The sequence below is a fragment of the Lissotriton helveticus genome, chromosome 11 (assembly GCF_964261635.1).
Source record: "Lissotriton helveticus chromosome 11, aLisHel1.1, whole genome shotgun sequence".
Lineage (NCBI taxonomy): Eukaryota > Metazoa > Chordata > Amphibia > Caudata > Salamandridae > Lissotriton > Lissotriton helveticus.
The window spans coordinates 467,536,785-467,553,112 of NC_136072.1; the positions used below are offsets into that span (position 1 = coordinate 467,536,785).

The following is a 16,328-nucleotide window of genomic DNA, read 5'->3' on the forward strand; positions in this document are numbered from 1 at the left end:
AAAACGTAAATCTTTAGTTCCGTCACTGCAATCACACCCACGTACCTTTCGGTCCTCTCAGGTATGATAATTTGTGATGACTCCTCCTGTACAAAATACGATGCCCAGACAGATGCAAAGCTTTCCCACTTTGTATGCGTGCCTCAAGTGCAGCAGGCATGCAAAGTCGGAAAAGGAAGGAGAAATTAAAGCATTTCTCCTTCCTTGCGCCTACTTGAAAAGGACGCTGTTTTCTCACGCTAAACCCAATCTACTTTATTTAGTAAATTGGGTTTAGCGTGAGAAACCTTGGGTGGTTGCATAGGAAAACCCATACTCCGACCTTGGTACGCCCCATGGCGCAAAGAAATGAGAACCAGTATCTATGCGCTACTTCGCATTACTGTTCTGTTATTTCCAGCGCTACCCAAGTTTAGCGCTGGAAAGTACATATATGGAAAAAAAAGATTTTGCGCCGATTTGCGTCACTTTTGTGAAGCAAACACAGCGCAAAATCTTAGTAAATATCTACCAAAGTTCGCTATGTATTGACATTGAAGCAGATGATTTACAACTGAATAGTAACAGTTGCTTAGTACAGATCTGATAAGTGTTATGGTTCTTCCCTTGAATTCTAATCTGCAGATTACAAGCTGCATGCGAGAGATCTGACAATGCTCCATGTACTCGTGCATGCCTTTATGAGAACCTCTAGTTTGGCCCGAGAATTCGACCTGGATCTCAGCAAATCATAAACGAGCACCAGAAACCTAGAAGTCTAGTGGGAGGCTTAGAATGGTCAGACGAAAGGCGTGGCATGATTTGTCCAGCGAGCAAGAGCTTTCAGGAAAACACCTGTTGGCAACATTAATTTTAGATCAATGTGGCATCGGCCCAAAAGTCCTCGAGAAGGAGTGTTTGGCAAATCTTTGTGACACAAGTGTAGAAACACAAGCTTTACCTGCAATCACAAAAAGCCAAGCTGAAGACAACGGAAAGGTGGCGCTTGGAAGTTCCTGCAAGAAAATGTGACCTAGTACTGCTTTATGCAGACTACAAATAAAGGAAAACTAAGAGGGCCCAATCCAGTAACCCGATTATTGTTTCCAGGGTCTACTAAGCAAAGATTAGATTTAGAGGTGGTATTTTTCCCCTTCTTTTTAACCAGTTATAAGTATTGCAATATAATTTGTCACCAGTTGACCTAATTACGCAGTGTAATATTATTTTTGTTTTGTTACAGGTTGAACAAAACACAGCCCGAGGGCACAATGTATAAAAAAATATAGGCTATTTGGAAAAATTAAAGTAGATAAAGGATAAATGATAAAAAACTATTTTTGAGGTGGGACTCAAAGCAAGACTCAGTGGGCTGATTACATTTTGCACAGTAGTGGGGTAATGGTAAACTCCTAGACGATTTTTCCATTAATGTGTGCCAGTGCTGTGAAATTATGAAAAAAAAAACATCGAATGGGAAATTGGCATGTGGGTCTGATTTTTCCTGTTGGAAAACCATACAGAAATTCCAATTACATACCTACTCTGAGCAGGTGGTAAATGTATGCTGGATTTGGTTGGTGCAGTAGGGGGAGACAGAGGGTGAAGGGGTCTAGGGAAGGGAAGGGAAAGATTTTTTGTGGCGGGAGTGGGGTAAAAAAAAATGGCAAGACTCATGGAATGTTTTTTGCTGGAATTAACAGCCAGAAGAAGCAGGTATGGTTCTCACACATTCGGAAAAAACGGGTGTTGGAAAAACTACCTACTCCGATTCAGAAGGAGCAACATTCGATGTGGTAATTTCCTGCCACCTGACTCAAGGCACCAATATGTATATCTAGTCTGGTGGGTTAAAGTCCCATACCTCCAGTGCAGCGCTGATACTCTCCCAGGGTTGAGGGCACTAATCGGTTGCACGCATAACACCATCGAAGCATACAGTATGTATCAACATACATCAATAAGTCAGAAAAGAAGTACATCCCGTTGGCCCACTGACAACAAATGTCTTATTGTTGTGAAAGACTTTGCAATACATAGGATGGGTACTTCCTAAAGAGGAGAACGGGGCAGCTTATCCCCTATTTTTTTCGTCTCCGAAACTCGTTAAAACTGGGCCTGGGAATACTGCATCAGATTCCCACTCCCGAAATTACCCATACCACTGGTATGGAAAATTTAGGATACGGGACTCTCATAATGTTCAAACTAGGACGCTGAGTGTCCACTTTGAAATGGGAAATATCCATGGAAATTTGCATCACAGCATTCGATGCCCACAGAAATTTCCAATTGGTTTTATTCATGAGAATTTCACAAGGTTTCAACTTGTCAATCTTTCGGGTGGAAACACCAAAAATGTAGTATAGGAGGTCATTAAAATGTATTTGCTTTTACTTAACGCTATGTTTTGGATGGCGGTGTGTGAAAGTAAAAACTGCCCATTTGTCCTCCAACTCTGAATAGGGTGTGTGGACAAATGGCCAACCTCCAACGGATCTTGCTCCATTGGACCTTTGGAAGAGTATGTCAATTGACAGAAGCAGAGTTGTGGGCATCGCTGACATACTTAAATTCTGCCCGCCTCTAAATGAGGCAGGCGAAACTTCAGTTTGGCGGCGAGTGTACTCCATCTCTATTGCGACAGAGTACCCTGTCCAGCAAACTCTAAATCAGGCCCTTGGTCTGTAAACATTTTTGGGCAGTTCTTGTTGCAGGAATATGAGGAGAGAGTAAGGGAGACAAATATGATTCCTGTGGAATTCCATCCATTGCTAAGTACAACTTATCCAATGTTTTTCTTATGATTTTTGGCCAAAGCACAACTGGGGATGAATGATCATCTCCCAGACTGGATTGACAGCCTGATTGGCTGAAAGTAGAAGTGTATTTTAGCAGCTCTGCATTTTGCTTTATATGTATCATATCGCTCGAAGGTATTCTCTTGAGCTAAGTTATTTCGACTGAAAGCGGATGGGAAGCATATAAATGTATTGCTATATCCAGATGATCTCATACTATTATATCTCACCAAATTAGGGTCCCACCGCCAGCTTTCTTACTTGGACAGCTATTGCAAAACGACCAAACTGGCAATTAATATATGGAAAATGTAGATTGGTAGTGCCCACTTGACTGAAATAGGTTCAGGTGTAGATTAGGCACAGATCATCTTTTACATGTTGGATCCCATTTATGCCTTTGGGTAAAATTAAGAGCAGTATTAGCTGGATGGCCCAAAGGAACATCACATAGGACACTACATACACAGAGATCAATGGCCTGGTCCAGTTTATCTTTCACTCCTTAATTAAGAGCCTAGAGGCAAACATTTCTACAAATGCCCTATGAGGTGAATCTCCGCACACTCCGCGGCGTATCGGAGTTGGCCGCCACCCATCTCCCTCCCCCTATTAACAATTGATGTAAAATGAAATTAAAACACTTTAAAGTAAATCAAAAGCACTTACCTGAGCTGCAGCGTCCTCAGGCTGTCCTCCTCTTCATGGCCATCCATGGGAAAACTGCACTTGCGAACGCATCCGTGCATGCGCATTTCTGGCGATGAAGAGGAGGAGGGCAGCCCGGGGATGCCACATCTCAAGTAAGTGCTTTTATTTACTTTAACCTTTTCGCAGCGGTGCGAATTCGGCCGCGGCACGGGTGGGGCTAGGCGGTGGGCTTGGCGCTCCCTTACTCATGACGGCTCCTCGCTGTCATGAGTCCCGGGCGGCGTGTGCTCATGACGGCGTGGAGCCGTCATGACCCCGCCCACTCACTAATTCGCCCGCAGAGGCGGGGAATTAGTGCTGCGTAGGCAGAGCGTGGGTGAGCGGCAGTTGCATGACGGCTCCACGCCGTCATGAGCACACGCCGCTCATGACGGCGTGGAGCCGTCATGAGCATGGAAAGGGGGAAAGTGTTTTTATTTTATTTTAAATCAATTGTTATTAGGGGGGATGGGAGGTGGGTGGCGTAGCGGAGCTACGCTGAGTTTCACAGAGTTTCTTTCTACTCCGTGGCCCTCTGCATAGCCCCACTATGCCCAAGCTTAATATCAACCATATCACCATATCAGAAGGGGGCCACCTCTCATTGGACCATACTCTGCATCAAGAACTGCTACACTTTGGCCAAAATACAGCCTCCATAAGGTCTGGAAGCCCATTCCACTAGTGCTAAAGATGTTACCACTACAAGTGGTTTCTGTCCTAGACATCTGCCAGGCGGCTACATGGGAATTGCTCCATACATTCATGAAGCAATGCGCTTTGGACAGCCATGTTGGGGAAGAAGGGCTTTTTGCCTGCTGGCTTCCAAAGGACCTTATGGTTTGAGGAAATACACAGACCCATCTCCTAATGGGTAATACTCTGGTATCTATTCAGAAGGTGAGGAATCTCTGGAAAAAAGTCTCTATCAGAAGAAAAAGTTATTTACCTTCAGTAAAGCTCTTTCTGGCAGAGACTTTAACTGAAGATTCATCACCGACTCTCCCATCCTCTCTGTTCTGGGAATTGGGCTCTCCCATTAATAAGAGCCCAAGTCTAGGAATCTGCACACTGGTCTAAGTCAATTTACTGTTGGTATTGAGTGTCTGAAGGCACAGATAGCCTTAAAAGCAACTGACATCAGCTCACGTAAGTAGCGCCTACATAGGCCTCAGCCTAAGAGGCTCCTTGAGCACACCATTTTCTTTATCCCAATTCGTTGCAGGATTACAGCAGCAGCTGTGTTTGCATGGAGGAACAACATTATATGCTTAGTGGGGCTCCTGAAGAGGATGTCCCTTTTTCCTAGGTCCCTGCTTGAAGGATCCTGAGTGCCATGAGGATTCCACAAAGTTCAGAGCCATATGAAAGCATCTATGCCTGAAGGTGTGTTGAAGGTGTGTTGCTTCATGAGATCTTGAAGGATGCCAATAGAACAGGTCTTTGGACCTGCCAAACAAAGGTATGAGCATGTTGTCTTAGTATCATGATGCATTTATTTGTCCAGTAGGCTATCTTGGCAAATAGGTTCCCTTCAGATCTATTGAGAAAGGTGTACAGCTTGAATCATCAAAGTACTATATGTCCATCACAGTTTACCCAACTAATTAGCAAGGCAGAAAGTTTCACCAGTTATTTTTTAGATACAATCGTACACACCACTGCTGCTATCCATATCCATAGACAGACTGAGCCAATGCAGTCTGATCATACTAATAAAACTGGAGATCATATAATCTCAACTGAACTCCCTTCTGGCTTGAGAATGAGTTGATGTGAACACATGCAACTTAGCTAGATGGATCCAATTGTTCAAATGACAAAACTTTGATATAGTTGATTAATATCTGGAGGACATTAACGAATTTCTGGCACAATCACTTCTCAAGAAGCAGACCTGCTCTTCTGGTTCGCGCATGTACTGCGTCATTGCAGAACAGCTCGTACTGCACGGTAAAAGTAACCTATGTTCAGATAGAAGGTCTCAAGTGGGTGGGTTTCATTAATGTTATCTAGTGTGGTTCACAGCAGGTTTAGTGATAGAATCTGCTATATTCCTTGTGATAAATGATCCATTTCTAACTATGGACAGTGGCAGCAACTACTGGGATAGTTGACCTATCATTAACCTTAACTACCGAGACCACAAATGGATTGCTGATGGAAAACTGTGGGTATTGGTAGCTTTGGAAGGGATGCCTTGCTAAGTAAATCTTTATTTTTTTCCGGGTCCACCCAGCAGTTAGCCAAGGATTCCTATAAATTCAACCCCACCACCCCACCCCACATTGAAATCACCAAGTGTGTCTGTTTTGTTGCCCCTTTTGTTTAATATTTCATTAAACAACTAGGGTATCTTTACAAACATGATTTACTAGAGTATCAGAAGTATGATGCTTAGACACAGATCCAAACTTAATGTTGCTTTAAAATAGCCACTGATTCTTCACCACCGTGGATGGCTGAAGTTCCTACTTAAGTAGAGATTAAGTTGTTGAAGCTCAATCTGGACAAAATAAAACAATCAATTTGATTAACCCATTGGCCGCGGCGTCAATTCCGACGTGGCGCTGGGGGGGAGTGGGGGCCGCGCGGCACCGCCATGCTCGTGACGGTACCACTCCGTCACGAGCGCGCTGTGCTAGTGACGGAGTGGTTCCGTCATGGCCCCGCCCGCTCATTAGAACGGCCGCGCAGGCGCGGAATTCCTGCAGCATGGGCAGGGCGGCAGCGCCGTGACGGAACCATTCCGTCATTAGCACTGCGCGTCCGTGGCTCGTGACTGAGTGGTTCCGTCACAAGCACGGAAGGGGTTAAACACTTTTTCGTGACTTTTTTTCAAAGTGCATAACAGAATTGGTTTAAGCTTCTATGCTTTTTGTCGATCACTGTCTGTCTCAGTTGAGGCGCTTCTCAAGCTTGGAAATATACTGAAAAACGAATGGCTCCTCCGGGGAGCCAACGGGTTTCTCTCCGGGGCCGCTTTGCCTCTGGTGGCGTCTTGTGCGACAATCATTTTTGGCACCCCTACACCTCATGACCGCCTCCTCGGATTCTCTCACTACCACTGGACATAAGTTCCCCTCATCTCTCCAATCATAAGTTATTGCTAAACACAGTACCCCCCCACCCCTTGAGGTCGGCACCCCCTCCGCAGTTCAGCATCCAGTGCAGTCACACAAGTCGCACTGCCCTAAAGCTGGCCTTGCCTTCACTCAAGATGCTTGCAATGCCCATTTCACTCAACAGTCACAAGGAAAACTTAAGATGTTTCCCCCAAATATATGTCTGTGCTAATCTTAAACACTCTCTTCTGATTATTATAAAAATACCAGACTTTGTGATGAATGATGTCACGTCAAATCAAAATAAGGCTTTATTCGATTGTTATATCAGACAATCATAAAAGCTGGTTAAAAAAAAAAATTTTTTTTTCATTACATACAGTATAAAATTCAGTTAAAATTTTGATTGAAACAGTATTAAACTAACATAGCCCTCTTTCATATAAAACAATTACATTAGCATACATTTCCTTTGGCTCATTATTTTCCTCATAGGTAACAATCTTAAAAACACATTACGGAAAGACAAAATACGTTTTTTCTTTGATGTCAAATGCAATAATTACAACGGGAAGTCTGTTGCACATTTACTAGAATACACTACAAATTATAAATCACATATATGTGTGCAATCGATGCCCTAAGAACCTACAGTAAACCAGCACTGTATATGTTATACATGTGCAATTAATATTAAAGGATGCACTCACCTATAAATGTCAAATGTGTGCTTGAATACATGAATATATTAAATGGAATTGAAACAAGAAGAAAATGAAAGCAAAGGTAAGGCAGATGTACCAATTGTTTAGAGCTTATACAGGAAGCAGGGAGGGAGCTAGAGGACGGAGTAAACGTTCTCTCACATATATATACTTGTTTTGATTGTATTTGTTGTTTTCTTACATCACTCAAAGCAGCTAGGAGCCACATCTTATGTTTGTTTTTTCTAGTGGAGTATGCGTGTGGACGAGATAAGTTTTCAAGGACGATAAACATAACACGACTCATTGGTGGTAAACAAGGGAAGAAAGGAGATAGCCCCTGGCAGGTGAGGAACAGGTCTGTGGAAAGTTTGTCACTGGGAAGGTAAGATTACACTTGAGCAGATGCCTCATGGTAGGAAAGGAGGTAAAAGGAAGTTCATAAATGGAGCAGTGCTTGAAAGGCACGAGGTACCTGTGACAAGTGATGGACACTAAAAAAAGACTTTCAGGAGGGAAGAATTCTGAGGTGACGATTGACCAGTAGGAGTCTGCGCTAGGACAATTGAGCATGCAACTATGTCAGGTGTAGAATCAGCTGCGATCATATCACCCCTGTCCAACCATCCCCTCTGCTGGGCCATGCAGTCCATGGGACTCGTATCCTCAGTAGTGGTGATGGGCTCTGTGGCATAACATGTGTCAGGGGTTTCAAAAACACAAAATTCTGTATTGCACGAGACAAACCCAAAATGGAGGGACACCTTTACAAATACAAGGTCCTACTTTATACCAATCCCTGTGTGCAGGTGTGCTCCCATCCAGCCTTGCCCTCCATACTCCATTTATCTTTACAGTGAGATCAGGGCCGGCTTTAGGATTGGTGGTGCCTGGTGCGAAAAGGTTTGTTGGCGCCCCTCTCATGACCTACTTCTGCCCGGGTTCCCACATCATCACGCTCCAAGGGTGCCATCATATCTTCAAAGCCCCTTCTTACATTTATTCTTTAATTTCTTTTTTGGTGCTACTCATCCCACGTTGGGTGTCGGAGGACAATATGTGACACACACATGTATTATGCTGAGACAATGATTTATACATGTGTAAATCAATGTATAGGAAATGTTGCATAAGACAATAAAAGATACAAGGTGTTGTAGTCACATGTAGCCCGTACCCAATGTTACTGAAACATCTGTTGTCTCCAGAATGGAGCCCAGCTCCTCCTGTGGCAGAATACTTACAATTGTGGCTGAGAAAGCAGATTCCAAAGGATGTAAGAATGAGGCTCCGTTCAGAATGTCCTAGACCCAATTTAGCGAATAAAATTGGCATGACTCTTAAACTCGGTGCAAAGATAATAGCGTTAATTGGTAAAGGAGGTTTAGATCCTAAAAAAGTTTACAGAAGGGACTAAGGATGTGCCAGGACAGACTTCTGGATTTAACTGGCCCGCTCACGAAGATATTTGATATGGCCTAAGAGGCATATATTGGAAAGACAGATTTGGATGTCGAGGAGCTTAGGGAATGGATTCAGAGAGCGGTAGGCTTTGTATGCTATGAATGCTGAGTGTGGAAAAAGACAAACTCAGGTTTCAGAACATAACAAAGTGGTTGGGGTTGTGTATATTAATAAGAATGTATCACTACCCAAAGGACAGTATTTACTACCTTAGAATGAGGAAAGCTTGAGGTAAAAGAAGAACTTTCTAAACTCACGCCTTGCAGTTTGCATGCAGTGGTTCATAACTCACTGTGTTATATTCGAAGGATTGTAACTTATGAACTGCTAGTGACCAAAAGTTTCTCTATGACAAAACACACTGACCTATCTACAAATAAATACAAATCTGTGATAGGCATGTTACATGTTGTGCTTTGCGGGAGGCACCTTAACTGACTATGCTACTTTATGAGGAGTGAAAACTGTCACTAGACAAAACACCGTCCTCTTCACCAAGTACATTAACCACTAGACCTATCATGCCAATATTATTATGCTCTGAAAATCACCGGGCACACACAGATCTCTTTAGTGGATGATTTGACACTGCAAGATTTTTTTTAATGCACCACCTTTGTGATCTAATTAAGTAAAGCCAGCAAACACATTCTATACAAAAGGGTTCCTCCTGAACTTACAGGAGCTCACTCATGGCTGGGATGCGCCACAAAAAGTTTGTGCAGTTAATTCCGAGATGGCCTTGGTTGGGTCGCAGGTGGTGGCCATTGCAGCACTTAGTGGCGTTGGATGACAGGCTGTACTGTGGACGAGATCCATAATATAGCCTAGTAGCTCAAACTTTCATCCTTCTAATGTTAGTAAAACAAAGCCTACTGGGTAATAAGTGACCCTATTTTTAAATCTACAAGTTGCAGTTTTACAGTGTCTGCTATAAACCCATTTATTATTATAAAAATAATGGTAATAATAATAGCAGCTGGCAGCTAAGCTATCTCGCAATGCTCTCCAAGTTCCCAGACCACGAGGGTGTAAAATCTCTCTCATTCCACACTCAAGGGGTAGAATTTTAAATCCATAACGCAGAAAATTAAGGAAGCCAGACCAAATGACACAGAAAAACCAAAAGAGTAGACTAGAGTGCCTCATGTGGTTGCCATGGCCACTATACACTTATCCTGGTAAAAAATATTAAATAGCTCTTTTTATTGAAGCGAAATCCTCAAAGTGCAAGTTCATGAAATCTTTTCACATGTGCAAAACACAGAACTACGTTTAGCTAAATGTTTGCTACATGTGTGATAGGGCACTGGTCAAATTCCCTCAAGATAACTCAGAGTGTTAATGCTCTTTCGTGACAGAGTCCAGGTCCACTAAGTGTATTAGACATGGTAAAACACAACTCACTAAAGGATCCATTAATAGGCCTCAATTCAGGAAGAGTTAATTCAGCAAAAGGTTGGGCAATCACTGATGACACTCGCATGATGCGAAGATAACTGGTGAAACGATACTGGAGCTGACTAGTGTGGCTGTATGAATGACATACGATTTGCAGCGCCCTTTGAATAATTGTTCTTATCTGCACCTTTGAATAGCGCGCACTAAACGATTTTGGTTTAAGAAGCGCGACCTTTATTTTAAAATACACTGCGCCGATTGATTTTACAAATTTGCACTGTGTACTATGTAATATGTAATTCTTTAAATACTGCTTCACTCTCCACTTATTTCACTCCTGCTGCCCCGGTCCACCGCAAGCGCTAGGCTTGTTTGAGTGGAGGGCGCAGGGAGGTTCCTTCTTCCGGCTTCCAGGCCGAGGCAGGCACCGATTGGCTGAGCGGATAGAGGCGGAGCTGTAGAGCCCGTCCTCTACATACGCCCATTGAACTTTCCAGTCTCCCTGATGACACTCGCATGATGCGAAGATAACTGGTGAAACGATACTGGAGCTGACTAGTGTGGCTGTATGAATGACATACGATTTGCAGCGCCCTTTGAATAATTGTTCTTATCTGCACCTTTGAATAGCGCGCACTAAACGATTTTGGTTTAAGAAGCGCGACCTTTATTTTAAAATACACTGCGCCGATTGATTTTACAAATTTGCACTGTGTACTATGTAATATGTAATTCTTTAAATACTGCTTCACTCTCCACTTATTTCACTCCTGCTGCCCCGGTCCACCGCAAGCGCTAGGCTTGTTTGAGTGGAGGGCGCAGGGAGGTTCCTTCTTCCGGCTTCCAGGCCGAGGCAGGCACAGATTGGCTGAGCGGATGGAGGCGGAGCTGTAGAGCCCGTCCTCTACATAAACCTGATGCTCTCTATGACGCGCAGCGAATACGCACTGCGACCGCGCCATAGCCGCGCCAAAGACGAGCCTAAGACCAGCCCGTCTGGGCCCGTCTGGGACAGTACGGGGCATGGGGCACGGAACAATACCCTTTTGGTGCGGCAACACACAGGTATGAGCTCTGCATATCTGAAAAGCCTGCGCCCATTAAAACACAAAGACTGTAGTGTACTACGGCCTACTCTCACCAGTAGCACTTCGTGCTGTAATTGCAACCTGAGCTTGTCCAATTTCCAGCCCCACCCTGACCCCAAACCCGGCAAGCCAACACCTAAGCTGCGAGCAAAACCAAAGACTCGTGACTTTTCCTTCTATAGCGTTAACTGCAGATCCTTACCGCAGCACAAACTAGACATCTTTAATCTTTTATTGGACAACAAACCCAGCGCCCTCTTTCTAACAGAAACATGGCTGCATGAGAGCGCAGGCCCTGATATAGCAACCGCCCTCCCCCCTTTCTACGCTATAGTCAGGAGAGACAGAGAAGGTCATATAGGAGGAGGAATCGCCATCATATTCAATCGAGAAATTACATGCACACTAGAACCCATCCACATCCCCGATTGCGAAGCAGCCTCTTTCAAAATTACCCTAAACCCTAATTTTACGGCCTCTGGCATTCTAATATACAGGCCCCCCGGGTATGCCAACTCCTGGGCTGCAAATTTGGCGAACTACATTACTCCCTTCTACCTCGCCTCAAAAAACTTCTCTCTTCTGGGAGACCTTAATCTGCATTTTGACGACCCCTTAAATACGGCTTGCACCAATTTACTTGACGATCTAGCAGCTTTGAATTTAACCCTACTTAACTCTGGACCTACCCACAAAGCGGGGCATCTGCTAGATCCCATCTTCACAAATATCCCTGAACTCAACTGGCTAGATACGATCCCAATTTGTTGGTCAGACCATCACCTTATTCATTTCTGTCTGAAACTACCAACACCTCCTAAAACAAACATTGCCTGGCCTTTATCTACGATAAGAAATTGGAAACTTCTCGATATGGGGGAACTTAACCTCACTCTAGCACGGCATCCTCCAGGAACAGACACCGACATAGAAAGTATTGCTCTGGCCACACACTCCTGGCTAGAAAATGCCGTCGAAAAATGCCTTCCCCTATCCCAAGTAAAAAGTAATACTCACCGCCCCCCTGCTCCTTGGTTTAATGAGTCCCTGAAAACCATTAAATCAAAATGCAAAACCCTGGAAAGAAAATGGCGGAAAAACTATGCTCATGACAAGAAAATCATATACCACAAAGCCAGAAACGAATACCACTCTGCCTGTACCAAAGCCCGAGCCCTTTATGTGGTCAACACCATCAATACTGCGCCCAACAAAGCGAAAATGCTATTTAACACAGTAAAGGACCTCGCAGGGGCAAAAACGGTTCCATCGGCTCGTCCATTAGACAAAAACCAATGCCAAGATCTCGCCTCCTTTTTTAATGAGAAAATCGAGAAGATCATCTCAGGTATTAGGAGCAACCTTCCTATCCACGACCCTGTAGAAACAATCCCCTCCTGGCCGAGTGACATTAACACCATTGAATTTTGGCCTTCCTTTACCGTGGAATCACTCATTTCCACCCTTAAAACGGTTAAATCGGGCTCCCCCCGTGATCCGGTACCTGTTTCTGTTCTAAAAAAACTGGATGTTCCCTCCCTGACCATTATTGCAGAAACTATAAATTCTTCCCTCCAGCTCTCCGCAGTGCCTTCGATATGGAAACACGCTATGGTCAGCCCACTCCTAAAAAAACCCACGGCCAAACCTGAACTTCCCGCGAATTATCGGCCCATCTCACTTCTCCCCATCTTTTCAAAACTGCTGGAAAGGCACATTCACTCGGCCCTCACCCTCTTTACCGAAGATAACTGCCTTCTTCATCCATCACAGTCTGGTTTCAGGGCCGGTTTCTCTACTGAAACAGCCCTGCTAGGAGTAACCGAAAACATCAGGAAACTCCTAGATGATGGTCAGACAGTCGCACTCATTTTATTAGACTTGAGTGCGGATTTCGACACCATCTCACATTCCATACTTCTGAACACACTTGGGAGAAATGGCATCAGGGGGGATGCGCTAAAATGGATTGAGTCTTTTTTGTCACAGAGAACATTTCAAATTACATCCTCAATAGCCTGCTCCGAATCGGTTAGCGCCCCCCACGGAGTACCGCAGGGCTCCATCCTGAGCCCTCTGTTTTTTAATCTCTACCTCAGGCCCCTGGCTGATCTAGCCGATGAATCTGGACTTACTCTCATGACATACGCAGATGATTCCCAAATCATCTTCTCCCTGTCAGAATCAAACCCACTGACCCCATCCCGTCTTAAACAAGGTCTCAAAACATCTTCAGCTGGATGTCCACAAACCAGCTGAAGTTGAACGGAGACAAGACCGAAATCCTCCTCCTGGGGAAAAATAAAGACCTTTGGAACGCAACTCACTGGCCCTCCGAGCTTGGTTCCATCCCCACTCCTGCCACCCAAGTAAGAAATCTAGGGGTTACCATCGATAACACCTTGTCCATGAAGCAGCAGGCTAACAAAGTGGTTGGCCTTTGCTTCACCATCTTGAAATGGTTAAAAAAGATCCTGTGGATGCTGCCCCTTGATACTCAAAAGTCCGTAGTCAATGCACTTATCACATCTCGTATTGACTACGGCAACATTCTCTACTTAGGGCTCAAACAAAGCTGTCATTAACCGCTTACAACTAGTCCAGAACTCAGCCAGTGTGTCAAACCATCTAAAAGACCTACATTGGCTCAGGGTGGAGAGCCGCATTAGGTTCAAAGCCCTGAGCTATATGTTTAGGATCAAATCTGGTACCGCCCCTAAATATCTTCAAACCCTTGCAACCCCCTACATTCCGGCAAGAGCGCTGCGCTCTCAATTTTCCGCAAATTTTTCTACCCCGAAATACAGGCTTGCGAGAATGGGAGGAAGATCCTTCTCTGTCCTAGGGCCTACGCTCTGGAACAAACTCCCTCTCCATATCCGCAAAGAAGACAGTTATGTCAGCTTCAGAAAACACCTAAAGACCTGGCTCTTCCAGAAATAATCCACCTTGTCTTAATCCACCTTCTCTATCGCTTCAATTTTGCCATCGGCGCCGGGAAACCCTTGTTGGGTAGCTGTGCGCCATACAAATGTAAAAAATAAATAAATAAATAATCACTACTGCGCCAAGAAACTATACCTTTTTCGTTGTATTTTATAGGAGAAAGGGAACTCTTCTTCAGCCAGGAGTGCTGCAAGGATGCAAGTGATGTGGGTGGGGCGGGCTGGTACAATGCCAAGGAGGGAGGGATGGTGGATGCTTCAGGTGCAAGTAGAGGGTGATCAGAGTTACTGGGCATCAGAGCACGGGTGGTCACGATGCAAGTTGTTTGTGATGCATGATGTAACGGCGCTACAGCACTCCTTCCCCCGTTATCAAGTCCAAAGAAGTAGGTTAAAGATCAGGGAGGGGGCGAAATGCCTGGAGATGGAGCGGCTCTCTTTGTAACATGAAAGAAGCTCAGGTTTGAACATTAAAAAAGGATCTAAAAATAATAAAAACGCATCAAGGGATCTGTTTGAACATATCGAGAAATCGCATGTAAAGTGAAAGACAACTGGTAAATTTGCAAGATTGAATGCAGCTATTCCCCCTGCTCGGCGGGCCCTGTCTTTGCGCAGCAACAGGATGATACAGCAGCTTCCAACGAAAATGAAATTGTCTTTTTGAAATTTAGCAGTCATTGTTTAGCAATAAAAGTGCACTTTTTTGTTGAGACATGAAAAAACGAAAGCAAAGGAAGGAAGCCCTGTCAATGCGCACCGCCAGCGCGTGAGCAGCAGCATTTGTCATCTTTTGTTTCCAAGACCCTGTGAAAATAAAAATTAGTAACAGCACTCACTTCCATGCAAATGGCGCCCCCCGGAACTTGGCACCCGGCCGATGCGGCAGCACCGGTCGCACCACCCCAAAGCCGTCACTGAGTGAGATCTCTTGCTGTGGGCAAACCCTGTGTTCCTTGTCCATCACAGCTTCCTGTGCCTTGTGTATGCTCGACCCCGATTCTATGGCATAACATGAACAGCAATCAACCAATCAGGGTTTATAAAGCGCGGCTACTCATCCATGAGGGTCTCAAGCCGAGCAGGGGGGAGGGGCGGCTGCTGGGCCGTCTGCGCTATGGTGTTCAGTCAAAGAGCCAGGTCTTAAGGTCCTTCCTGAATTGGGTCAGCCACAGGGATTGTCTTCGGTGGGTGGGCAGGGTGTTCCAGGAACATTCTAAATATCCCATTCAAAAGCAACACTTAACAGAAATACAGAAAGTCCAGCAGGAAATAATATTAAAAGAAAGTGCGGTGCTAGTGCTTGAGTGTTTGAGGACTGTGCTTATGAATGCAGTGAGGAGAACATCTCTGAGAAAGAGGGAGAGAACCTCTGTAAATCATCTTATTCTCTTTTCCTCTCTGTTCTCTCTGTTGTAGGTCACTGCCTCTTTTTGAGTGCCCCCACCCACTAAGATCCTTAGTTAAGCCTTTCCTCGCCTTTTTTGGCGTCTTATATATTTTGTCTTGTATGCATGATAACATTTTACTATCTCTCTGTTGCCTCTTTCTGTTTCAGGCCCTTTTGCTGTTTGAGAAGAAGATGAAGTGTGGGGGAGTCCTCATTAACCCATCCTGGGTACTCACTGCGGCCCACTGCGTAGAGGATCGTGGGAGGTACATGGTGAGACTGGGTATGGAAAAGACCAGGATGACTTTATATTCTCTTCCATGGCACCATCTTCTTCACTATGCTCTTTTTCTCAGGGCTTAATTGCTTTACTGCACTCTTTTACCTGTCTGTCTCAAGTCTACCTTTTCAGGCGTACTAGTTACTCTTGCAGCTCATGTACTGTCCTTATGGTCCCTCCCATTGCCTCCTGCACACAAAGACCGAAGCTGAATGTATTTCTTGTCGCCAGGACACCACACTGCAGCCAAGGCTTTTTATCTAATGCATACTGGGAGCTGCAGTCTTCATTCACTTAAACTGAACCAGTTGGACTAATGCTTCCGATTACAATGGTATGCTATCAGAAAGTATCTAAAACACAATAAGGCCTGGTGGAAAAATGGAGAGAGTTTTTTTTTTTATATGCAGATTTATATAGCGCAAACTCGACCCTAAGGTATGGGAGCGCTTTACATGAGCACCAGTTATGTTACACATTCAGGCAAGGGGATATTAAGTGATTTGCCCAGAATCATAGTA

At 44.5% G+C, this 16,328-nt stretch overlaps 1 protein-coding gene across 1 annotated transcript in view; it reads left to right on the forward strand.

The window, feature by feature from the left end:
- PROC (protein C, inactivator of coagulation factors Va and VIIIa) overlaps positions 1 to 16,328 on the forward strand; it is a 269,683-nt gene that overhangs the window by 218,501 nt on the left and 34,854 nt on the right. Inside the window, exons 8-9 of the mRNA XM_078666037.1 lie at positions 7,489 to 7,586; positions 15,696 to 15,810. Coding sequence (XP_078522163.1) covers positions 7,489 to 7,586; positions 15,696 to 15,810 — 213 coding nt within the window. The remainder of the gene's footprint in view (positions 1 to 7,488; positions 7,587 to 15,695; positions 15,811 to 16,328) is intronic.